The sequence below is a fragment of the Xenia sp. Carnegie-2017 genome, unplaced genomic scaffold (genome assembly GCF_021976095.1).
Source record: "Xenia sp. Carnegie-2017 unplaced genomic scaffold, XeniaSp_v1 HiC_scaffold_24, whole genome shotgun sequence".
Taxonomy (NCBI): Eukaryota; Metazoa; Cnidaria; class Anthozoa; order Malacalcyonacea; family Xeniidae; genus Xenia; species Xenia sp. Carnegie-2017.
The window spans coordinates 14,026,449-14,052,649 of NW_025813487.1; the positions used below are offsets into that span (position 1 = coordinate 14,026,449).

The following is a 26,201-nucleotide window of genomic DNA, read 5'->3' on the forward strand; positions in this document are numbered from 1 at the left end:
CAATATTTTTTAACATTGAATTATTTTGATGTGACAACTAATTTTAAATTTTTACAATCTGGCTCAATCATGAAGCTAATTACAAATAATTGTATTGTGAGACTATTCAACGGAATTCGTTTGGGGTTATTTTATAGAAATTTTAATGAGACAGGAGCCATCAATGCCATAACCCAAACATTTTGGGGTGGTCTATTCTTTGCTATAATAATTGTATAGAAGGAGATCCCTAAACTTGTTAGTTGTAAAATGAAGAAGATCGGCGATTTAATTTTGGCAAATGAGAATATTCATCCAGCATATATTTACTTAGACTCTGATTAAAAGCCACTGCAAAGCCACAGATATAAGAAGGGCGCCAGTGAGGTCACTGCCATGACACTTTTCATTTTTATCAAATCACTTTTATTTTACAGGAATTAACAAATAAGTTTGTATGGATATTTTGTGTGTCTTCTATAGGATCAGTGACATGTGCTGGACAAAATATAACAAACATTGGATGTCCTAATGATCAATATATGGTGATAAAAGTTGCAGAATATCGTGGATTGAGAAAAGCATTTGTGGCTCCAGTTATGACCACAATTGTAGTGTTGATGTAACATGTGACCTTAAAATTACTGTGATGGTGAAAGAAAATGTAATATAACTGTTGATGATAATCACTTTCCTTCAAGTATTTGTCCTGGTTTGAGAAATATCTTTACTTTGAATATCAATGTAACGAAACAAGTATGCCATACAGAAAAATTTGCAATCGTAAGTATTATACAGGCAGATTATATTTTGCTTATGATTTAAGCGCTTCGGGACAAGTTTTGACCTTAATGCGCAATGGTATGGTGTTTATTTTTAAACTATGTACGTTATCAATTTAGAAAAATTGAAACAAATTTGAATTTTCGTCGGGTATCGTTAACTAAATTATAGTTTTATCTCGTATGGTTTAATTTTGTGTCTTTATATAATGTGACATTTAAACTTGTGTTTTCAATATTTTGCTTCAGTTTAAAGGTTTGGTCAATTTTGTGTTTTTAGTTTGTTAATGCAAACTTTGTTCATGGAAACATCACTTATTCCAGTCACTTTGATTTACCAAATCTATTTCATTTTTAAAATATTTTGGTCATTCTATGTAGGCCAAAAGTGACATTTACAATTGCATTTGTATTCCTATTTTCATGAATTCCCACTACAGAATTTTCATATATACATATATATACAAAGACATATTCATTACAATTCATATGAATTGGGAAGCTAAATGCAGCGCTCACCTGTAAAAACAGTATTTGTTCTGGTTTCATTAATGATTCACATACCACTTGGACACATTTTGTTGTGATTCGTGTTTACAACACAAAAGTAAAGTTCTCAGTTCAACTTATTTGCTGCAGTTCATTGTCACTTAAAAATGAAAATCAAAACAGTGCATATAAACTTTAACTGTAAATCTATAAGATACTGTGTCCATCAGAATGTGTAAAACATTTCTGGTTAAGTGCTTTCTGACTATAATTTTTTTTAAGTTATTGTCATCTTCTGTGTTTTTCTAATATTCAAACTCCGTGTATATATTTTATTCATGGACGGGATTTGTCATATTTATGTTCATAAAACCGCTTCTAAAAACACAGATTTCATTTTAAGATATGTGCCATGATCATAATTAAAGGAAAAAATAATTTTAATTTGTGTAGTTATGGATGTACGCCTGTCTAAGTCGAATCTTCCGAACGAAGGTGTCGTGAATGTTATTACCAAGTTTAGAAACTTCACCATTTGCAACAAAGGTCTTTTGCACAAAATAAAGACGATTATTTGTAAACAACTTGGTTATCCTACCGCAGCATCTGTGGAAGGCTCAATGTCACTATCATCTTTGATGCATCAATCGTTTATACCTGGAAATGTCAAATGTGATGCTCGAGTGAATGATTTATCCCAATGTGCTATCACTCAAAATAATGATTGCTCTCAATACTCGTACGTTACATGTAAGCATTCTCGTTCAATTTTTTGTGTTAACGTATTGTAGGACACATTCTTATGAAGTTTTGAGCGAAGAATTTAAGGAATAAATGTGTTACTTTTGTGTTCTCAACTTATATCTGTCTTTTGTTAAGCATCATGACTTACCTCTATCATCAAGACTTACATCTGTCATAGTAGTGTCACTGTATTTTACGCTGCTTGGAGAATTTCACAATTCTTCTTTTACAAATATATCAAAATATAAACGATTGCTACTCTTGGATAATGAATAATTCAGACAGGGTTGCTGCGAATACTGGGAATTAAATTTTTTTTTCTTGCTAGTTCATTTCGTGCTTCAAAAAATGTCCAATTGTCATTGCTCTGCACGATGATTAACGTTCACTCTTTAATGGAATTTATATCGCTACCGTATTGTTGTTATTTGACAAGATAAGTACGGTTTCTTGTCATAGCTGCTTGATTCCAGCTGGAATTAAACCTTATTTAATAAAAGCATAAAAAATCAGTCGTATTCCTCCAAAACTTCATGTGTACTCTCTCTTTTTCTTTCTTCAGAAAACAATTTTTAATTTTTACGATTTTTCGTGAATGGAGAACAATATCGGTTTGCATCATTGCTCTCTAGCAAATCTAACCTGTTCTAATGTTTTAATGCATTTTAACAAATTCCTTTTCTATTTAAGGTCATGTTTGTGATAATCCTCTATTAAAAAACGCAGAAATATTCCCAGATTCTTGGTTTACTGCCTTCCCAAAGAGTCGTAATGCTTCTAAAGCAAGAATATCCAGTGGTAGTTCATGGTGTGCACCTGCTGCAGATGGCAATCATTATTTTCAACTGAATTTCCCAAGTCTTTATACAGTTAACGTTATCGCAATCTTTGGTGACAGTTCAAGTTCAAGCTTTGTAACTAAATATCATTTGCAGACAAACATTGATGGTGTGAACTGGAAATCTGAAAAATCCCAGAAGGTAACGGTAGAATTTTCGGATTTGTATACTATAAATTTAATGGGAAATTTAAAAAAGGAATGAAGTTATTAACTAAGTAAACTTTTAAATTGCTATTTATATACAATCTTGTGTGCAGATGTTGATTCAGTGGTGTAGCCGGCACGAAAAATTCTGGTTCTATGTAAATTTCAGATCATTATCATTATTCATTTCTTTAGAGATCCATAGTTTTTACAGTAAGTGAGCACTGAAAAATTTACATATAGCACGAAAAAATTAATGGGCTAGCTACGTCACTGTGTTGATTGTCTTGGTTACTCCAGCACTACGAAAGAATCTTGAATTTGATTATAAACCTTAAATTGTAGCTATGTACATGATTTGAAGAGATACATAGAGAATGCATAAACTACTCTCCTCTGGACTGCGTTAAACAAACCTGCTTTTTCTCTAACCTTGCTCTGCAAATACACGAAAATTACTTTTTTTTTGTTTTATTCCAGATTTATCTAGGAAACAAAAATGGTTACAATGATGCGGCTATAGAAAAGTTTTCTGGTGGCCTTAAATCAAAAGCTTTGCGAATCTTTCCATTGAAATTTGTTGGTGCACCGTGTTTACGAATTGAAATTTGTGGTGGAGGTAAGAGGTAGAAAAAATATACCAGGTTTACTTTGCACTGTAAGCACTTAATTTTTCAATATATAAAGTTTTTTTCTCTGAGAATTAATTAAATAAGTGTTAGTTGACAAAAGTGAACAATTTTCCATGAAGGCTGAAGTGTTAGTATTTTTTCTCTAATGAAATAAGCCTTTTCAACATGCAGTTAAGTTTAACACGTGTTATTGAAGAAAAGCAGAACACTGATTTCATTTAAGGGCTACATGGTTCAATTTGTAGATTTTTCTTTTATCGTGCAGACTTACTCCCAGACAAACCAACAGATCTCATTGCAACCAAATCTGCATCGACGTACCTCGAGATATCATGGAAACATCCCCAAAACACTGGTGTAAAACTTGGTACAAATATCTCGAATCCTCTCACAAGATATGTATTGATTTTGCTAAAGGATACTATGATTGTTTTCGATAAAACTTTGGAGGTAACTGACAAAAAACCGTACAACATTACGAATCTTGTTCCTTACGCAACGTATAAAGTTAATGTAACCGCTGGCAATTCTGAAGGCTTTGGTAGATCAACTACAGCTACTTTTAGAACTGCTGAAGATGGTGAGTTCATATCAGTTTTTGTGTATACATATCGGCTGTTATTGCATTAATGGTGTTATTGCCATAGACGACATTTGAAAGCTCAAATCTTTTCTGCTCGACATTTATTTCAATCATGTTTTTCTTATACTGTATTATATTTAAGTTAACAATGACAGTGCACACTTTTTAGGACTTCTTTCTAAAGTGTTTTTAATGTTTTACATAAATCTTTAAAACATATGTTTTTATTTTCGTTTAGTTCCCGAAGGTCCACCTTTAAATGTTCAAATTGTCGCCTTAAGCAGTTCATCGTTATCAGTTACGTGGGAGCCACCAGATAAGAACAAAACAAATGGAAAGATAGTCAGTTACACTGTTTGTATTACACATTTGGAGAATGAAACCTGTTCAATGAAGTATATGATCGAGGAACAGCGTTTGGACATAAATAATGTGAAACCAGGGACAAAATATTATGTTCGTGTTTTAGCTTCTACAATAGTGGGATCTGGATGTTACAGCAATGGTACATGGGTATTTACAAATGAATGTAAGTTGTCTATGGATTCTGTACATGTTTGACTAAGATGATAAATTTATTCAAGTTTATTTATTTAGTGGCACCTGAACTGTCCACCAAGCAGATTGGAAATACGTTGACTTACTTGTTGCAAAATCCAAATTTTGAATACCGGTAACTATGTGCTTTACTGAATGTATTGTAAAGGAACTTAAAAGTATTTTTTGAGTTTTTTGGATTCATGTCTAAGTATAGGACAGTTGGTTTTATGTGGGATTTAAGTAGTCTAAATATCTCTGTGGGTAAAGGTTTGATGCTCGTCGCTTTTCTTTGGCAGTTCGGATGCATGCATAACATATATTTTAACGATTAACAAAAGCAGAGGTTATGCATGTATTTTAAAAAATATGCCTTCAATTTGCAGATATTTCTATGTAGTCGCGATGAAAAATGTCACAGAAGAGAGTCGATTGCCTTCTAACTTTAAAAACACAGACTTAGTGACTTATTCTAAGGCCATATCTTCCGCACAACCAATGCCGTATATGGCTGCTGTAGTCTCTCGCAGAGACTTTAAGCCTAATTTTACACTTGGTGACGGTGAAACCACAACACGGCGTTCCAATGGTGAAAATTATTATAATGGCCCGCTAAAGCCTGGCACTAACTACAAAATATTTCAGTGCGTTTTCATTAATGATCAGGTGCGATGTTTTTTATACATTTTATCTGCATTGATTGCTGCAATTTTTATTCAAATATAAATGTTCACTTCGTTTCAGGGTGATTATTATTCCACTGACTGGAGTCCAGTGGCAACAACAGCCCAAAAGCAGGAGTCTTCAGGTTTGTGTTTACTTTCAATAGCTTAAGGGAAGTTTATCGATGTCTAAAGTGCAATGATTCAAGATCTTAGCAAATTTCAGTATAGTAAAATGCCTGAAAATTTTTAACGACGAATATAAATTTTGTTTGATGATACAGCCGATTTAATTTCAACAAATAACTGCCTTATTGATTTTATGTACCTCTTCTCTAATTTTATTGCGTTGCAAACCTAATTTATACATAAATAAATCATGAATAGTTAACAGGGATGAATACATGGGGTGTGAGAGCGGTTACACCCTCAGCTTTAGAAAAATGATCGCTGAAAGACAACATTTGTTGGTAATGTTATGATTTGTCATTCGTTTTTATCTTGTAGACGGTGGAAACACTGGAGCTATTGCTGGTGCAGCTGTAGCTGCTGTTTTGGTCATTATTCTTGTCATATTGGGCATTCTTTTTGTTAGGATCAATTCAAACTCTGCTACCGTGCAGTGAACTGCGTATTGTAGTCATTCGACGGCTACTAAAATTCTCAAAAATGGGGGAAGTTGAATTTTTTACGCGATATTATAAGACGTTTTCTGAAATTTAGCGTACTATAAAAGAATATAATTAAACAAAAAATTTTATTTCCTTTTTAACTGTAAGAGAGAACGAGAGTGAGTGATTCTGAACAATATTTGAAAACAGTTTGGAACATAACATCAAATTTTTAGACTAAGGATGTAGTCAATATTTGAAATAGGATAATGGCTGTAATACTTTTTATCTAAATACATTAAATAAGAAATAAAGTTAAATTACAAACAAACAGTGGCGTAGCATGCTAAGTAATTTATGCATTTATGTATTTTGGAGTTTGTGAAAAATGTATGAATATGTGCGCACTGTCATCTCTTAATTTACGTTGTACTTTGGCTGTATATTAGTGATTAACGAAGAAGATGAAAGGGTTGGAAGCAACGACTCGAAATGTTAAAAAACATGAAAAATGTATGTTTCAGAAAGCTCGATTGCAAAACATCTCCTTTAGTTGAATACTAAGGAAGGAGCCGAGTGGTTTCAAGTTAATCGTTAATGAATAGTCTGTTGTTAACCCCTCTCCTCGTTTTTCTACACCGGCCTAAACACCACCGAAAGATTGATCTCTGTTTAAATGCGGCCATAATTTACATTTGCTTTCGAATTATGCTTTATTTACGGAAAATATCAACTTGTTACAAATACGAAAATACAGAGCAATTACAGCGAAACATGAAGGTATCTTTATGAGGGTATCGAAGACTTGTGCGAATCAGCGAATCAGGCAATAGTCACGGAAAACATAGCCGACCCTCTCACGAGTATCTCCGGTTAATACGTCACATTTACAGATGACCGGAAGTGCCCGGTGTTTCAACTTTCAAGAGTTCACTGATGTCATGAAATATGGCGGATTGTAAAAATTTGGATAGTGTTGTGGCAACGGACGAAATTTTGTCCTCAAAAAGGTATTGATTTCTTTTTCAACATCACTTGTCAGTTCTTAAATATTTCATTACAATTTTGTTCACTTTGTACTCCGTTGGCGTTAATTTTACCTTTTAAATTGACAATCATTAGTTACCATGTTTCGAGACAAAGCCGATTAACAAAGACTCAGCAGACGGCAAAATATTCTCCTTGCCTGTATTTGTGTGCTATTCGTATTCTTCCTTTTGCTTTTTGCTTTTGCGGCATCCAATTTAATTAAAACTATACGCTTTGGTTTCTTCAAATGACCACTATTGAATTAAATTAAGAAACAAAGACTGACAAGCAATTTGATATTCTCATGAAAAACTTTTTCGTTTGATATTTGATGTCTTCAAGAAGTGCATCTCAGAATTGAATTTCCAAATTGAAAAATTACTTTAGATGTGCTTCGACTTAGATACAAATAAATGCGTGTCCTTTGTCTGATTTATATGGACATGATAATTGTATGTTTGACTTCAAAATTATGAGTCGCTTTTATGTGATGTGATTCATGTTGAAAGTTTTAACATATTTTTTGTCTTGTGGTTAGTGTCTTGTGAAAATTGATTTAATGTCGAAACTTAGTCCTTATCTGTTCCAGTCTTAGTGTAGATTGATCTTTTGTATAATTACAATAGCTATGTTGCTGTATATAACAATTAAAGTCTTTATCACAAGGAATCCAGTGCAGTGTCTTGATTCCGTACTATTCACTATTGTAAATTATTTTGTGGGATTTGTCTCTTGTTACTCCCGTGTTATGCTGCTACACCATTCGCTCATCACTGAAGAAGATTGAACATTCAATTATGCTATTTTACCTTACAGTATAACAGTAAAATATTCATTAACTTGAAGGAAGAATCAAGAGCTCCAGTAGACAATAGCATTTATTTATACTGCTTAACAATTGTTAATATTCAAGTCGCATTAATGCACATTCAATTCCAGAAAAGTTTGAATGATTTGGATAAGAAGACATTTAAATAAATAAATGTATATGTTGTGCAACAGATAGTCTGTTGTAACAGGTATAAACTGTTGCACATTGTCTGTTGCAATCTGACACACTTCTCTTTTCTTACAAAGTATGTATATACATGTTGTGCTATTGATTGTTTACTGCTGCTCTTGATAATAAATATTCTACAGCACTATTGATAAGTCAAAACATGTAATTGAATGTCCCATGTTATTAGATGATGAGCAAATGATATATTTGAAGAAATGTGTTAAATTACTTTTTTCTGGTTATTTGCTAGGAATAAATGTCTGCAAAGCAGAAAAAGATGAGGAAACGCCAATTCAAATTCTATAGAGAAAGCTGCCAAATCCATATCATCTTGCACAGCCCATGTTAAGGAAACTTTCATATTGGCAAGTCATAGCTTACACAGAACAATCTAAACTATTCACAGCAGATTTGTGCCTCCTGTTTTTGTGCAGCAAATGGATTATATTATTCGGTGAATTAGGAAAATTGAGAGGAGAATTTTTATACATATACCATATATATTATTTTGCAAAAAGTTATCATTTAAACTGCTGGCAGCCTTTGTAACAAATAGAATTCACTTTTTGGTGAGTCAAACATGGCAACAGACTCGTGGAAGGTACTTTCTACTGCTTTTTGTTTATGAAAAATTTTATTTTCATTTCATTTTGCTGTTAATGTTTTCTTACTAATTAGAAACATTCTATAATGTTTTCTTACTACTTAGAAACATTCTATAATGTTTTCTTACTACTTAGAAACATTCTATAATGTTTTCTTACTACTTAGAAACATTCTATAATGTTTTCTTACTACTTAGAAACATTCTATAATGTTTTCTTACTAATTAGAAACATTCTATAATGTTTTCTTACTACTTAGAAACATTCTATAATGTTTTCTTACTAATTAGAAACATTCTATAATGTTTTCTTACTACTTAGAAACATTCTATAATGTTTTTTTACTACTTAGAAACATTCTATAATGTTTTTTTACTAATTAGAAACATTCTATAATGTTTTTTACTACTTAGAAACATTCTATAATGTTTTCCTACTAATTAGAAGCATTCTATAATGTTTTCCTATTAATTAGACACATTCTATAATGTTTTCATACTAATTAGAAACATCCTATAACCTTTTCTTACTACTTGGAAACATTCTATAATGTTTTCTTACTAATTAGAAACACTCTATAATGTTTTCCTACTAATTAGGAACATTCTATAACATTTTCTTACTACTTAGAAACATTCTATAATGTTTTCCTACTAATTAGAAACATCCTATAACGTTTTCTTACTACTTGGAAACATTCTATAACATTTTCTTACTACTTAGAAACTTTCTATAATGTTTTCATACTAATTAGAAACATCCTATAACGTTTTCTTACTACTTGGAAACATTCTATGACATTTTCTTACTACTTAGAAACACTCTATAATGTTTTCCTACTAATTAGGAACATTCTATAACATTTTCTTACTACTTAGAAACATTCTATAATGTTTTCATACTAATTAGAAACATCCTATAACGTTTTCTTACTACTTGGAAACATTCTATAACATTTTCTTACTACTTAGAAACACTCTATAATGTTTTCCTACTAATTAGAAACATTCTATAACATTTTCTTACTACTTAGAAACATTCTATAATGTTTTCATACTAATTAGAAACATCCTATAATGTTTTCTTACTAAAATTCACTTACTAATTAGAAACATTCTATAACGTTTTCTTACTAATTAGAAACATTCTATAATGTTTTCTTACTAATTAGAAACATTCAATAATGTTTTCTTACTAATTAGAACATTCTATAATGTTTTCTTATTACTTAGAAACATTTGATGCGAACAAATGGGTCTCAGGACTATGGTATCGGTGACCATTACCTTTCAAATGGTGTTCATGTAAGACACAGGGAAACAGGTGTCATTGAAAAACTTTGTGTAAGTTATTTTAACAATTTAAAGTCAGTTTAGTATGGAGTTTTTATGCACTGGTCCATGACCCAAATTACTGCAATAAAATGGTTCTCGACTTTTTTGAAATTTTTTCATGGATCATTATGTGACATTGACAAATGCAAAAGTTTGCTGCAGATTCTGTCATTTTACAAAGGTGTTGCTTTTGTAGAGTAAGTTCCTGCAAGATAAGAATAAGATGTACAATGAAGAAGTAAAAAATTTATCTATGACCGAAAAACTTTTTAATACACAAGAAATACGTCACTTTGTTCATCTAAAAGTGTATTTGCATGATATCTAAAAGTTTGCCAAAATGTTTTGATTTCAATAGCCTTTGTAGAGGAAGCTGTAACCGTTTTGCACTGTTTGGTGTCTTATTTTTTGTTCTGGTCAATTTGAAAAGCTTTCTATTGAAACTTCCATTCGGACTGTTTGCCTCAGTAATCTATGTTTTAAGATAATTCTAATATCAAGTCCCATTATCGCACATAGGCACGTTAATCCAACATGACAGATATTGTATCAATTTTTACCCTAAGATTGTGAAAATACCTTCAACTGAAATTCATGCCCATTTGTGTAATATTAATCTACACCCTGTTTGAGGATATTAAACCACATTTGAATTCATTCAACCACATTTGAAAACATTCATCTACATTTGAATACATACATCTACTTTTGTGTACATTAAACCACGTTTGAATACATTCTTGAACATTTGAATACGTTCATCTACTTTTGTGTACATTCAACCACATTTTAATACATTCATCTACATTTGAATACATTCATCTACTTTGTGTACATTTAACCACATTTGAATACATTCATGTACATTTGAATACGTTCATCTACTTTTGTGTACATTCAACCACATTTGAATACATTCATCTACATTTGAATACATTCATCTACTTTTGTGTACATTCAACCACATTTGAATACATTCATCTACATTTGACTGTATTGTACTACATTTGACCAGCAATGAGTGCTTTGACATCAACATGTGTATTAATGACATCTTCCATAATGTTATTCTTATATTCTCTAAGTTCATCCCCTCTAAAAGCACATTCAGTCTTTCTTCTATAACATTTATGCATGTTTTTTTGCAGCAAAGTTATGGCTTTATTGAGTGTGCTGAACAGGATCTTCGTGTGTTCTTTCATTACAGTCAGTACAAAGGACATTCAAGTGAACTGGAACTTGGTGGTTTGTAAATTTTGCTTATTTTCACCCTTCAACGACTCTTATATTACTTGTTATGTGTGCGACTTTTCACTCCCTACCATAATCAGTGGTGGAGACTTTATCACATATTGGAAGCTCATCCTCAAGGCATGAGAGTTATATGGAGATTCCAGGGCATATGTTTGTTTGTATACTTTTAAAATTTGATCCCCACCATCTGAATCCCACCACAGTACATGTTATCAACACGTGGCATTCACGTGCCTTCACGATGTTGTATCAGGGTGTTCTTTGCTATTCTAGCTTGCACTGCTCTGTCTTTTTAATGTGAATGTGATGGGTACTCTGAAGGACTCTGTCTGCAAAAGAAGTGTGTCCAAAAGTTACTGTTAGTTATAAAACAACTTTTCAAAATCATGTATAGTCTTTGTTTTATTGTAGGGTAAAACGAAGCAGAACTTTTGTTTATTTACCTAGTCAGAACAAACCACTGATCATTGACTTGTTGGGGAATTTCACACTGTAATCCTTCACCCATCTGCAAACCCCACCCACCCCCACCCCCCACCGCCTATCCCTTTGTCTCTATTGCTATTGCAAAGGCCACTGCTCTGGGCTATAATCTAATGTGTAAAGAACATTTCGATTGATATTGACAGTCGATGAAATCTTTTTTTGTTTAGACTGTGTGGAGTTTGAAGTGACATCAGATTCTCGTAAGGGTAAACCAATTGCATGTCGAGTGGTGAAGTTGGAACAAGGCTCTGTTACATTTGAAGTAAGTGATCTTCACACATTGTGTACTTTTTGACGCTTGCCGTGTATGCACGTTCATCCTTGTTTACAAAGTTTTACGAGAAATTGAGAAATCGTCTGGTGAATCATCCATTTATGTTTCCATTGTAGGAAAAGAGCGAGGAAAGAGTTGTTGGTAAAGTGGAAGTTGAGGCCAGGTTGTCGAGACACAGCTACCCCAAACAGGTGATTTTCATCGTGATCAATTAGCTGGGAAAATGTAATAGTCAGTGGCGAAGCAAACGCGTTAATTAAGGGATGCGGAGGGGTGGGTAGATAACAAATTCATCTATGCACGTCTTTATGCATGTAACACAATGGATCTCAATACGGCAGGACATGCATATGTGGAATATATGGATGTGTGCTCACCCCCTCCCCCCCAGTTATCATGCTTGCTACACCACTGTTCATTATGCATATTGCTTTAAAATTACTCGTTGTTAATGGTCGTGTATGAATTTTTTGAGTTGCGTATTCCTGTTGTTTTATTGTACTTTGAATGTTTGTGATGTCGTTTTCGAAAAAGTTTCATCATTATTTTGTAGCAGTTATTTCGCAATGGCGAGTCCGAATGTGGTCGCGTTAGTTATGAAGTGAACGGAGTAAGTACTGTTTGAACTTCTTCCATTTTTTATGCATCTTTACGTGGCTAACTTTAATACTTAAGTCATTTTTGGGTGGGGTTTGAGAGAAGAATTAATGTAAAATATAAAAAGTATCAAACTTTTTACTCAACATCTTGTATCGAACATTTATGGATTGGGTAATAAGTACAGAACACACCAGTGGGTAAAATAGTTGCTTTGGGCAAAAATCCCAAAATTGAAACAGGCAAGAAAGTTAGTGACGTGACGATAAGGGAAAGTGTAGATTACTGCCTGCAAATTATTGACATTTCCTTCATCCTTTTTGAAACAGGTTTTCGCCCTTATTTCCTTTTTGGATTTTGATCGTTCCCTCCACACCATAAAAAGCTTGCTATGCATATTTTGCCGTATTAAATTAATTTTAGGCTTTTGACATGCATTCCTACATAAACCTTGACTACCCTCCCCACCCCCACAATTATCGAGGCTATTCTAGTGCCACTGTATTCTCGCCCTTGATAAGTTAAAATTATACTGCAATATGGGATTAGGTTTAGATCAGATGAGATGAGTTTAAGATAATTGCATGATACAGGTATGCACTGTCAGGGGGGTGGAGTTTAAGATAATTGCAATATACAGGTATGCACGGCTAGGGGGGTGGAGTTTAAGATCATTGCATGATACAGGTATGCAATGTCAGGGGGGTTAAGTTTAAGATAATTGCAATATAAAGGTCTGAACGGTCGGGGGTTGGTGTTTAAAATCATCGCATAGTACAGGTTTGCACGGTCAGAGGGGTGGTGTTTAAAATCATTGCATAGTAAACGTCTGCATGATCAGGGGGTGGAGTTTAGGCTCATTGCATAATACAGGTTTGCACGGTCAGGGAGGTGGAGTTTAAGATCATTGCATAATACAGGTCTGCACGGTCAGGGGGTGGATCTTTATGATTCGAACCGTTGCTCCTTTATTTTTTAGGAATTGTTTTTTCTTCCATATCATCAAGCTGATGTTTTATCAAAGTCTCACATCTACAAAGGTGATACTGTGTCTTTTTACATCCTGGAAAACAAAAGGTAAATTATATTCTTTGCTTTAGCGTCGAAAGCTTGTACTGTTTCTCTAAATTGTATCACGTGCTTCATCGCGTGAAGTACATTACGTGGTTAAGCAATGAATGCGCAGTCTTAAGAATGTTCTTTCTATTTTGGGGAAGTCTTTCTCCTTATTTCTGCGTTTTGATATGCTACCTCACACAGGAAAACGCTTTGGTTAACGCTTATAACATGAACGTTAGTTTATTATTTACACGAACCACGTCCAATTTACGAGCTTTGTCCAAATAGTTGTTTGTTTGATGCACTGCTACAGTTCATAAACCTCTATAGAAATGGACAATGCTGTGCCGTGGAGTTGTTGCTGCTCGAAGCTTTGCCTCCTGTTTACGTTCAAGGAATTGTCTGCTCGCTCAAGGAATCGTTTGGCTTCATCGACAGAGCTGACAAAGTGAACGAGGTTTGTGTTTGGACCGTTGCAGTTGCTAACTGTAGATCAATATTGATAATTTATTGTTCAATGCAAAATGAGTTCTATCTGTTATTTCACTTATGTATACGATTTGATCATTTGTAATTTATTTTACACACGATGACTTCTGATTGGCATTTGAAGTAGGATTGGAAATTTTCAGTCTGCAAACAGTCACGTCACTCAACTGACGTATTTTTGTGGTAGCTGACGACAGCAACAAGTTTATGTTTGGAAATTCGTAAAATTTGTTTGTAAAAACTTGGCCAATTATTACGACGCCACATCAACGTACGCAAAAACATGTAACATTCTTAAAGTTTGTTTGTAAAAACTTGGCCAATTATTACGACGCTACATCTACGTACGCACAAACATGTAACATTCGTAAAGTTTGTTTGTAAAAACTTGGCCAATTATTACGACGCTACATCTACGTACGCACAAACATGTAACATTCGTAAAGTTTGTTTGTAAAACTTGGCCAATTATTACGACGCTACATCTACGTACGCACAAACATGTAACATTCGTAAAGTTTGTTTGTAAAACTTGGCCAATTATTACGACGCTACATCTACGTATGCACAAACATGTAACATTCGTAAAGTTTGTTTGTAAAACCAATTATTACGACGCTACATCTACGTATGCACAAACATGTAACATTCGTAAAGTTGTTTGTAAAACTTGGCCAATTATTACGACGCTACATCTACGTACGCACAAACATGTAACATTCGTAAAGTTTGTTTGTAAAACTTGGCCAATTATTACGACGCTACATCTACGTATGCACAAACATGTAACATTCGTAAAGTTTGTTTGTAAAACTTGGCCAATTATTACGACGCTACATCTACGTACGCACAAACATGTAACATTCGTAAAGTTTGTTTGTAAAACTTGGCCAATTATTACGACGCTACATCTACGTACGCACAAACATGTAACATTCGTAAAGTTTGTTTGTAAAACTTGGCCAATTATTACGACGCTACATCTACGTACGCACAAACATGTAACATTCGTAAAGTTTGTTTGTAAAACTTGGCCAATTATTACGACGCTACATCTACGTACGCACAAACATGTAACATTCGTAAAGTTTGTTTGTAAAACTTGGCCAATTATTACGACGCTACATCTACGTACGCACAAACATGTAACATTCGTAAAGTTTGTTTGTAAAACTTGGCCAATTATTACGACGCTACATCTACGTATGCACAAACATGTAACATTCGTAAAGTTTGTTTGTAAAACTTAATTATTACGACGCTACATCTACGTACGCACAAACATGTAACATTCGTAAAGTTTGTTTGTAAAACTTGGCCAATTATTACGACGCTACATCTACGTATGCACAAACATGTAACATTCGTAAAGTTTGTTTGTAAAAACTTGGCCAATTATTACGACGCTACATCTACGTATGCACAAACATGTAACATTCGTAAAGTTTGTTTGTAAAAACTTGGCCAATTATTACGACGCTACATCTACGTAAGCACAAACATGTAATAATGCTCCCGGGCTTAAACCTTTAGCTTGATCAAGGTGAAAATTAAAGACTTGCCTTTTCCTCTTTGTAAAGTCTCGCATTTTACTCAGATAAATCGAGAAAGGTTCACCTTGAAACAAAGAAAATATTTCTGTATATCTTAGTGCAATTCGCGCAAAAAGTCTACTGAAGTTTTATACTATATTTTTCTTTTAGATATTTTTCCACTACAGTGAATTTCTTGGGGATATTGGTGATTTGTTGATAGGAGATGATGTCCAGTTTGTTGTACAAAATAGATATGTACGTTAGTTATGTATTATGTAGCCATTGCTCAATGTCGGACATTCTCTACCCCTTCCCTCGTCTGTACTTATGTCAATCACATGCTCACAGGGTAAAGAAGTTGCAGTCTCAGTGGAGCGTCTACCAGAAGGTACAGTGAAGTTTGATGATGTTAGCAAAGACACATTTCAAGGCACCATCGAGAAAGTACATTGTCGGACAAAAAGACAGGAACCGTTAAATGGTGTGATATTGTACAACACAAGCGATGGTAGTTCACAGCTGCCATATTGGGAGAAAGATGTCTTGGGGGAGTTCACCGTCTTGACTGGGGATGTTGTTGGTTTTAAAATTGCTACAGGTAAATATGGTTTGTTGTAACTGTTGGTATTATTTCAACATGTGCAAGATCAATGAGAGATGATTTTGTTGATCTAGGGGAAGAACAGTTCAAAACTGATTTAGATATCTAGTATATATAGATAAAGTTACGATCGATAAACCAGGCGGGAATCGTACTTAAAATATAAATATTAAATTACTAAGTTAGTTTAGTTTAGGTTTCTTCTGTAGTAACACTGGATCAATAAGAGCTTATCTTTACTGGATCTTTAGGAAGAACAGTTTAGAACTGATAGAGATATCTAACATAAATAAAATTGGTTTAGTTTAGGTTTGTTTCATTGGTAACACTGGATCAACAAGATATGATCTTAACAGGATCATAAGAAAGAAATGTTTAGGACTGATAGAGATATTTAGTAAAAATAAAGTAAATTTAGTTTAGGTTTCCTTTAGTAGTAACACTGGATCAATAAGATATGATCTTTACTGGATCATTAGAAAGAAAAGTTTAGAACTGATAGAGATATTTAGTCTAAATAAAGTTAGTTTAGTTTAGGTCTCTTTCTGCAGTAACACTGGATCAAAAAGAGATGATCTTTACAGTAAGAACTGTTCAGAACTGATAGAGATATCTAGTATAAATAAAGTTAGATCAGTTTAAGTTTCCTTCGGAAATGTTAGCCTAATTGGTTGTTAAAATCTAGGCTCTTATATGCGGAGTTTTACTTTACTACAGCCTCATATCTAATCTTAGTTAAAAATATTTTCGTTACTGTAACAATGGGTGAGGCTTGCTCCATCAACATAATTCTTTAAAACTTCCACTAGTCTTCCTTTGCTCAGGCATTACCATGTTTAGACGTAACATTTTGTTTTAAACTAGTTCGTTGTCCTCCTTATTGTTGATTAAATGTTCTGGTGTCTGGCTTAACTTGGATGTCTGAACATTTAAAGAAAATACCAAACGTGTTTGTACCTCACAGAATAACCAAGCTTTCAAACTGTAGTTTTCCTTTGAGTGTTTCCAGTTGGATATAGCAACATGTCCATACAATGAAAGAAATTAACAAATTTTCCCCATGATATCGGGAGTATAAAGCATACTTCCATCTTTTAGCCACTCAGTCAAGCGATACATCTCTCTTCTTTTCGTGCAGATCGGCGTGATTCTTTAAGAAGAGCAACGGAAATTCATCTCATCAAGGAAGTGGAAAGCAGCAATGGATGCAATGTCAGAGAAAGAGTAGGTTTTTAATTCTCATTTACATGTGCTAGTGTTTAGACTGCGTCATGAGGAAGCCATTTCTCCAAGTTTGCGCGAAATTGTTTACCTTTATCACGGTGATGGCAAATGTTAATTGCTTGGAGTTATGGTTTGAACTTTTCCCCTCCCCATCTATGAGTATTTTGTCCACTCTCCGTCAAAACATTTAATCCCCTTTTATTTTCGACAACGCTAACATTGTGCTCCATGGGCATTGGCATTGGGCATTTTTATTTTATGATTGTTGATTTGTAACTATAGTGCAGAGAATCGACTTAAATTCGTTTCCTTCTTAAAGAGCTATGTAAAAATTGTTGGTGGTAAAATGTGATTAAATACACGATTTTTTGTTCCTTGTTAGGGATTTGTTTCGGCTTTGAAAGACGGCTATGGCTTCATTCAATGTTGCGATAGAGATACAAGATTATTCTTTCATTTCAGCGAGTTGATTGATGCGGTGAGTTTTGTTATTATGGCAATCGTAAGCAAAAAACCTTTCAAATCAACCTCTTCTAACCACGTTAGAACATCGTTTGCTACGTAAAGCTCGATATGTGCCAGTGAAAGTATGTCAAGATAAATCGATGGAGAAAGTAGCTTTGCTGATGTTAGTTTAAAGTATCGTTAAATGTTTGTAGATGAAGATCGTCCAGGTTTAGTGAAGTTCTGAGAAGTTCTTTAGGTGTTGGTGTTGACTGTCAGCCGTATAACCAGAGTATTGACAACCTTCGCTGTAGGCTTCACTCTGAAGATGACTACCGCTTAGGTTGTCGAAACATCAGTCAACATCAACAACAACAATCCTTCTCAAGATTTCCCGAACGTGGACGATCTACTACACACATGCAACGGTACTCCCGACTTCAAATCATTTACTTTAAAGCCTTAGTTAGTGTATGATCGTCTCAAAATTATTGCTTGTCGTGATGCAGTTGCTGTTTTATTTTCCATAGGAACAAGAAATCAACTTTTCCGATGAAGTGGAGTTCAGTGTCGTCGAGGTTCGTGAAAAAAGATGCATTTTGAGATTTTTTGTCGACTGACTGATTTCTACAGCTTTAAAACGCGTTTACAGGATCACGTGTCCGGAAGGCTGAATGCGATTCGTGTGAGAATCTTACCACGGGGAAACATAACTCTCCAGGTATAGTGACCATAGTGTATCAACTACTCATATAATCACCATAGTGTATCAACCAATCATATAGTCACCATAGTGTATCAACCAATCATATAGTCACCATAGTGTATCAACCAGTCATATAGTCACCCTTGTGTATCAACCAATTAAATAGTTACCATAGTGTATCAACCAATCATATAGTCACCCTAGTGTATCAACCAATCATATAGTCACCCTAGTGTATCAACCAGTCATATAGTCACCCTTGTGTATCAACCAATTAAATAGTTACCATAGTGTATCAACCAATCATATAGTCACCTAGTGTATCAACCAATCATATAGTCACCCTAGTGTATCAACCAATCATATAGTCACCCTAGTGTATCAACCAATCATATAGTCACCATAGTGTATCAACCAATCATATAGTCACCATAATGTATCAACCAATCATATGTCACCATAGTGTATCAATTAATCATATAGTCACCATAGTGTATCAACCAATCATATAGTCACCCTAGTGTATCAACCAATCATATAGTCACCCTAGTGTATCAACCAATCATAGTCAGCATAGTGTATCAACCAATCATATAGTCACCATAATGTATCAACCAATCATATAGTCACCATAGTGTATCAACTAATCATATAGTCACCATAGTGTATCAACCAATCATATAGTCACCATAGTGTATCAACCAATCATATAGTCACCCTAGTGTATCAACCAATTATATAGTCACCATTATGTATCAACCAATCATATAGTCACCCTAGTGTATCAACCAATCATGTAGTCACCCTAGTGTATCAACCAATCATATATTCACCCTAGTGTATCAACCAATCATATTACTGCTTACATTACTGCTTGAATGTTTCCGTGGCCACAATTATACCATACCCTGCCATAAAGACTGCCCAACACTTGGTTAGGATTGGGTTTAGGTGTTGGTCAAGGTTAGGCTTGCATATTGTACAAGTATATGGCAGGATATTTTATAGTTATTCTTTACTTGCAGTATTCCAATAAAATAGCCATTGTATTCATACTATTGTGTACACAAGGGATTGCTGAAGGATAAAGTTGTTGTTTTGAATACTTGTGTTGTACATATAGGATTACAAGAGGATACGTAGTGCTGCGTTCCATATTTGATCGTGTTTTATACTGTTTTTCTTTCAGCCGTCAATGGATGAGTGGTACGTTGGTGTGATTGAACGTGAGTCAATGACATGGATAGGAAGAAGTCCAAGAAAAGGCGAACGTGAGAGGTTTGTTTTTAACATTATTTTTCTCACAATTTTCTTTTAATAACATATCTCCTGAAAGTTGGACAACTCAAAATTGAACATCAGGACACTACCTTATGAAGAGGCTTGACTGGAGAATATAAAGACTCGTGTAGATCACTCACGATGAAAACACTAGACTGGAGTATATAAGGATTCAAGTTTCAACATCAGATCACTCCTGATGAAGACACTAGACTGGAATATATAGAGACTCAAGTTTTAACAATAGATTACTTCTGATGAAGACACTATACTAGAGTATATAGGGACTCAAGTTGCAACATCAGATCACGCCTGATGAAGACACTAGACTGGAGTATACAATGAGTATATAACATTTTAAAATCAAAAGTGAGTGCTTAGTAATAGCTCGTTGTTTTTTACAAAACAGAGACAGTGAATGTGGTTTGATTTCTTGTTTTGTGGATGACGAGAAAGTGACCTTGCCCTTTTTGCTTCAAACCGAATCGGATCTTCGTAGCGTTCCCAAGTTTGGCGATCAGGTATGTCTACCATTTGCAGTTGGAAAACGAATGTCCATCTTACTTTGCCTTTTATCAAACAGGTCGAGTTTCAAATTTTGTCAGCGAAAGGACTGGTTACAAAATGGCTGTTAATATTGCTGTTGTGAAACGCAATAGTGATGTCAAGCATCAGGTACGTGATGACGTAACTAGCTTTTTTTGACTACGGAGTTACTCAATAGCATTAAATAGATGAATAGGTTGATAGAAGAACTTTATTTACGCACGCGCTGAGTCCGACAACGGAACTGATTTTCATCCGTTCGGGGAGAAGGGGGGCGTATGAAAAACACACACATAGAGAACTTAAAGCTATTTACAAAATTTTGAGAGAATATACTATCACATTGACTGACTAACGAGCTTACGTATATTAGCAGTCAAATAAGTTTAGTATTTAGAATTGTTGTCAAGGAAGTAGCGATTTTGCTTTGAAAGGAGGAGAAGCCTTCGCTGTCTCTAGTTTCCTTAGGAATATAATTCTAGAGTTATGCTCCCTCCTACATGTAACTTTTTTGTACGATATTTGTCCGCGCGGTGGTGGTAGACAATAAGTATTTGAAATGTTCCGAAGTTTGTAGTTTGTCACCTCATTGCTATATGTAAACAGATCATTGAGTAGTTTTGGTCTCCATTTCGTTGAATAATGTAAACACGACTTCTGATTTTGTTTTTTATTGTTTTTTTTTACGTTTCAGTTTAGTGGCTTCCATCCTAATGCTTTTAATGCAACAGAATGATCTATGTCGTTTCTCATGTTTAAAATAATCCTGTGTTTTATAGCCTTTTTATTTGCGTTGTAGAACTTTACATGCGGTTGACATGCTTTAGCTACTTTTGGGAATGTTTACACTGTGTTTTTAATTCCTGTTAGGGATTTATCGCTACGTTGAAGGACACTTTTGGATTTATTGAATACGCTGATCACGAGAAGGATATTTTCTTTCGTTTTACGTAAGTTGAATTTTCGCCTATTCTATTTTCTTTCCGACGCATTACACTGACAATTACAGCCTTAGGTAAATAGTTGATAGTTGACTTTCGTTATTTCTATTGGCTTGCAGGAGAAATGTGCTTGTAAACAAGTAGATATTGAAAAATTGACGCATTTTGGTGATAATGTTGTGTTCACTGCCAAGTCTTAAATTTTCTGTGGTCTATATTCTCAGATAATTTTTCTTTACTGTATTTTGTGAAACTTTTTACTTTTTGAGTGGTCAAACATTTAGTTGAATTTATAGAAAAGAATTGTGTCCTTTTGAACACCTTTGAAATGATTAAATGAATGTATTTATTTTCAATTTTGAGCGAAGTGTGTTGGCAATGCAACATAGCAAGGAAAACAAAAAATAAGCATTTGGTACTTTCATTGAACGAGTATTGTCAAATACGGGTGTGAATTTGTCAAATTGCAGCAAAAATGAAACTCAAATAAATTAAAATAAGATAGATGTGTTGTTTTAAATAACGTCAGACTTGCAAAATTTTAAAACAGCGAATTTGAAGGCGATATCGATGATCTGGCAGTCGGTGACGAGGTGGAATTTAAAACTTCTTCGAAGAGCGGGAAAGTCGCTGCTGAGAAGGTGGTGAAACTGCCCAGCGGTACAATCGAACGAGAGGTACTCGGTCATAGTAAAGTTCAATTGCTTAAATATAAGAAAGTGCGCATCATTTTGATGATAAAAACTTGCCATTCGTGTGACCTCGTATACGACATTTGGCAAGTTAAACATTTTTTACTCCAATCAAGTAGAAACAAGGAAGATTGAAAACATTTTCTTGCTACTTTTTAACCTAGGAAAATTGTTTCAAAAACTTCATATATAGCATGCATGTTCTCTCAACCTCGAAACACGTTCCTAATGACTTGTATCTTGCAGTCTGTAATATCTGAAGTATTCGAGGGAAGAATCATTCGACCGCTGCGCCGTGCAGGTCCACAGGTAATGTTCAGCGGTTTTACCACCAACGTAATCCACTCTGCATGGCCTTATTGATGTTTGTATTGCGCATGAAAACATGAAGGAGTATGTTCTCGTAAAACATGAATAACATGTACGTTTTTCATAGCAACCGGAATACCAAGGTCTCATTCAGTATATCGTCGACACGTCGAATAGTTCCAACGATTTTGACGAAGATTCGGTTTGTGTCATACCTTACGGCATCACTGGTTTGTTCGACAAGAAAACTGTACTACAATGTGGGGAAAAGGTATTAGGTCGACGTAGAAATAATTCTAACAAGCAAACTTTAATCCAGGGCAAGAAATAATTATGGAGGAAGACGTATGTGGGTGTCACGAACGAAGGAATTTTACTTGAAAATATTTTCAATTGGTGCACCAGCATGCCGGCAATGACGTCTAGGGAAAAAACTCTTCGGGTTCTAATAAATGCCCGTTGAAATAATGGTTGCAAGAATGGTTGCAAGCCTCTCCCGCTTTTACGTGATTTAATCGGATCTCCAAATGTATTTGCTTGAATTGCGAATACATTTAACGATGTGAATTGAACTGATAACATTGAATTGCATGTATTGAGTAAGTTCCTTACACGCAAATGAACTCCTAGGATTAGGTGGCGTTGACAAGAACATGGAGGTCGCGAATCCTCCTCCAAACAATAAGGGTAGTATTTAAATGTCGTTTTCGAGAGTTGCGGTCCCGACTCCCTCCCTTTCCCATTAAAAGCCATTACCGCTGATCAATAATCCATTTAGATCCAGAGGAGGTCGCGCACCCTCCTCCAAACAATAAGGGTGATATTTAAATGTCGTTTTCGAGAGTTGCGGTCCCGACTCCTCCTCCTCCTCCCTTTCCCACTAAATTCATTACCGCTGATCAATAATCCATTTTTTGTTCGCGTAATTACTTGATCCAACTTCTATTTTACAAGCACAGTTGTGTCAAAAGTTCATTGTTCGTTTCTTTTCGTTGAGGTTGAATTTCGTATCGGTTGTGTGGAGTCCTCTGATAAGCAGTTTGCTGTCGAGATCATTGCGAAGCGAGAGCGTCTGAGAGCTGTTGTTGAGTCTGTAAAAGGAGAGGTAATGTCGTAAAACAGTTTGAAATTCGAAGTGGTGTCTCCTCCACGAAAATACGTAGTTCAGTTTCAGTTCAGGCGGTTTTTTCACTATTACATTTACATTTAACTTTGGCTGTTCACTCCTCGTTGACATTCCACTTTCACTCGACTTTCAATAGATAAACAATTTGAGAGGACTTTTTTCTCTTATTTAGTATGGTTTTATTGCTTACGAAACGGACGAATCGAAAAATGTATTTTTCCATACGAGCGAGGTCGTCGATGAAGATGTTATTATAAAGGTAAGGAAAGATCATTGTTTCATTTGATTTATCTTGACGAAATGTCGACAATACTAAGTTCTGAGCATGCGCTAAGTTTGGTGAATTTGATAAAGATTGTACTTTTCATACTGAAGCATTTCATTCTATTATGCCATTGCTCGAATATACCATTAAATGACTCAGTGTCTCTTTTGTACATTTCCATGCCTGCACTATTGTAAGCAGGTGTGGGGCTTAAGCTAAGGGGGAGGGGGCTCATGATGAGGGGAGTGGGGCTTATGATAAGGAAGAGTGGGGCATATGGTAAAGAGGAGTGGAGCTTATGATAAGGACGAGTGGGGCTTATGGTAAGGAGGAGTTGGGCTTATGATAAAGAGGAGTGGGGCTTATGTTAAGGAGGAGGGGGTAAGGAGGAGTTGGGCTTATGGTAAGGAGGAGTTGGGCTTATGGTAAGGAGGAGTTGGGCTTATAATAAGGAGGAGTGGGGGATATGATAAGGGGATTGAGGCTTATGATCCAGTCTCAGGGTATTATCCTTGATCCGAGCAGCTCTATCTAGTTAAATCTTGTTTTATCCGCTGCGTTCTTTTGGTAAGGAATACGAATCTTTATTCTTTTGATGAGATTTCGTTCCTAGCAGCTCAAATCATACGTTTATGTCACGATTTGTTCATGTAATTAGCCCCTTATCTGTGCCTAATGACGTTTTCTACAGGCTGGTGACAGTGTTGAGTTTTCAATCGTTCACAATGCTCGCAATGGTAAGATGAGCGCGTCAAAGATTTCTATAGTAAGGTGCGTGAAATTAGAAACATTTTTGAAAGTTTCCTAAACCATCGTCCTGTGTATTCTTCACAATGTGGTATGCTTTGAAGTCGAGGGCTCCTTATTTTTTGAAGTATTATGTGCTCGTGTCTTATTCAAAATGATCTGGAATATTTGAATTTTTCGAAGCTGGTTCCTATGCACGATTTCTGTCAATTTTAAAATAACCAAACATATGAAAAGTTGTATCCTCCATCAAAACAAACACTCTTCGTGTATAGTGTTCAACATTGACTTCGAAAATAACCTCCCTCGAGCCCAAAGAATTCGCTACCCGCATGCTACCATGGCTCGTGATTTTTTCAAGCCTTGATCTCTTTCTCTGAATATAGTGGAAGGCAAAGACCCGAGCGTCTCGTACGTCGAAGTATGGGCTGCAGTGGAGAAGATCAGTCGCTGAAGTAAGTTTATATTTTATGAAGGTGATGTTGTAATTTTGATATGCGGAATCCACATATGAAGTGGAAATTGACGTGTGCGAACTTTTAACCATAAAATGTGAAGTTAAAAGTTTCCAAACTTATGCACCTGACAACAAATCACAAGTTCGTCCCACTGTGGTTCGTCCTTAAAATGCATCGCGCCAAGGTTTGGGCAGTATAACACAGAATAATCTATGAAGCAGTTATTGATTGTTCTCTTGTGTTGTTCAAAATTACCACGTGGGTAGCATGAGATCATTGCTTAGCGAGGTTGGCTACGTACCCTCCCCTCATCCATAAACACACCCCAGTGCATAAACACGCGCTGCTTAGCACTCACACCCACAGGTTTGCTTTCTCCTTTTATTATTGGTTTGTGTTGACTAAAATTTATGAAAATTTTAAATAACTATTGATGTCTTGAATTTGAAGAACGCTTACTGTTTAGATTGTTTAAGGAAAATTTTTTGCAAGTCATTTTTTTCCTTCTAGATTTACCATAGTCCGTCAACCGTTCGGGCCTGACAATACACGTGGCTTTAATCACAAACGAGCTGCGGACCTTGCCGAGCATTTCTCGAATATTTCCACGGAAGACCAAGATTAGATGAATGTACTTTGTCGTTTGTAGGTTGGATTCAATGGTACTTTGGGGTTTTTTGAAGTTTTCAGTGAATAATTTTATCTCTTGTCTATTGCATGTAATAATTTTCTCTCGAGTGACGTGACCACCTCCACCCCGTGGACTTTCCTTGGTAGGGGTAGTTTTTAATGGAAATAACGAATTGTATTCATGAATTTTGAAACAAAAACTGAATATTACTTTTTTGGTTTTTGGTGTAGTATTTTAGTTAAAAGCGACGTGTTTTTTCGCATAAAAAATCGTCCACGATAACAAAGCAAGCTAAAGTGACATTTTGAGATTGTAAGGAAATTGATAAAAACCTTAAAGGTAGACATAAAGGTAGACTTAAAGATAGACATAAAGATAGACATAAAGGTAGACATAAAGATAGACATAAAAATAGACATAAGGTAGACACAAAGTTAGACAGAAAGGTAGACATAAAAGAAGAAATAAAGGTAGACATAAAAGTAGATATAAAGATAGACATTAAGGTAGACATAAAGGTTGACATAAATGTAGAAATAAAGGTAGACATAAAGGTAGAAATAA

General features: G+C 34.9%; 2 protein-coding genes across 2 annotated transcripts; both read left to right on the forward strand.

Moving 5' to 3' along the window:
* Positions 1-735: 735 nt before the first annotated feature.
* LOC124450287 lies at positions 736-6,335 on the forward strand. Its single transcript, XM_047000919.1, has 10 exons — positions 736-762; positions 1,704-2,000; positions 2,685-2,974; positions 3,460-3,598; positions 3,877-4,191; positions 4,433-4,723; positions 4,792-4,867; positions 5,118-5,397; positions 5,476-5,539; positions 5,901-6,335. Exons 1-10 carry the CDS (start codon positions 738-740, stop codon positions 6,017-6,019), a joined length of 1,896 nt encoding a protein of 631 aa, XP_046856875.1. The 5' UTR covers positions 736-737; the 3' UTR covers positions 6,020-6,335.
* On the forward strand, positions 5,792-25,846 carry LOC124450303 (cold shock domain-containing protein E1-like). The gene is given in 29 exon segments (XM_047000943.1): positions 5,792-5,802; positions 6,932-7,014; positions 8,284-8,634; positions 9,871-9,981; positions 11,121-11,217; positions 11,880-11,974; positions 12,103-12,177; positions 12,540-12,596; positions 13,563-13,660; positions 13,973-14,099; positions 15,835-15,921; positions 16,015-16,264; positions 17,406-17,491; positions 17,874-17,969; positions 18,466-18,513; positions 18,588-18,656; positions 19,831-19,919; positions 20,332-20,430; positions 20,433-20,443; positions 20,506-20,597; positions 21,339-21,418; positions 21,960-22,086; positions 22,348-22,410; positions 22,538-22,681; positions 23,408-23,515; positions 23,709-23,795; positions 24,493-24,572; positions 24,935-25,003; positions 25,517-25,846. Coding segments are annotated over 27 exon segments (2,481 nt in total). The 5' UTR covers positions 5,792-5,802; positions 6,932-7,014; positions 8,284-8,613; the 3' UTR covers positions 25,632-25,846.
* The last annotated feature ends 355 nt before the right edge of the window (positions 25,847-26,201 follow it).

What these genes read in the sequence shown, in the direction of transcription:
- LOC124450287 (XM_047000919.1), top strand. Translation starts at nt 738, where the DNA reads ATGCCATACAGAAAAATTTGCAATC. An exon ending in ATACAGAAAAATTTGCAATC is followed by an intron (nt 763 to 1,703) that starts GTAAGTATTATA and finishes TAATTTGTGTAG; the next exon opens with TTATGGATGTACGCCTGTCT. An exon ending in AATCCAAATTTTGAATACCG is followed by an intron (nt 4,868 to 5,117) that starts GTAACTATGTGC and finishes TTCAATTTGCAG; the next exon opens with ATATTTCTATGTAGTCGCGA.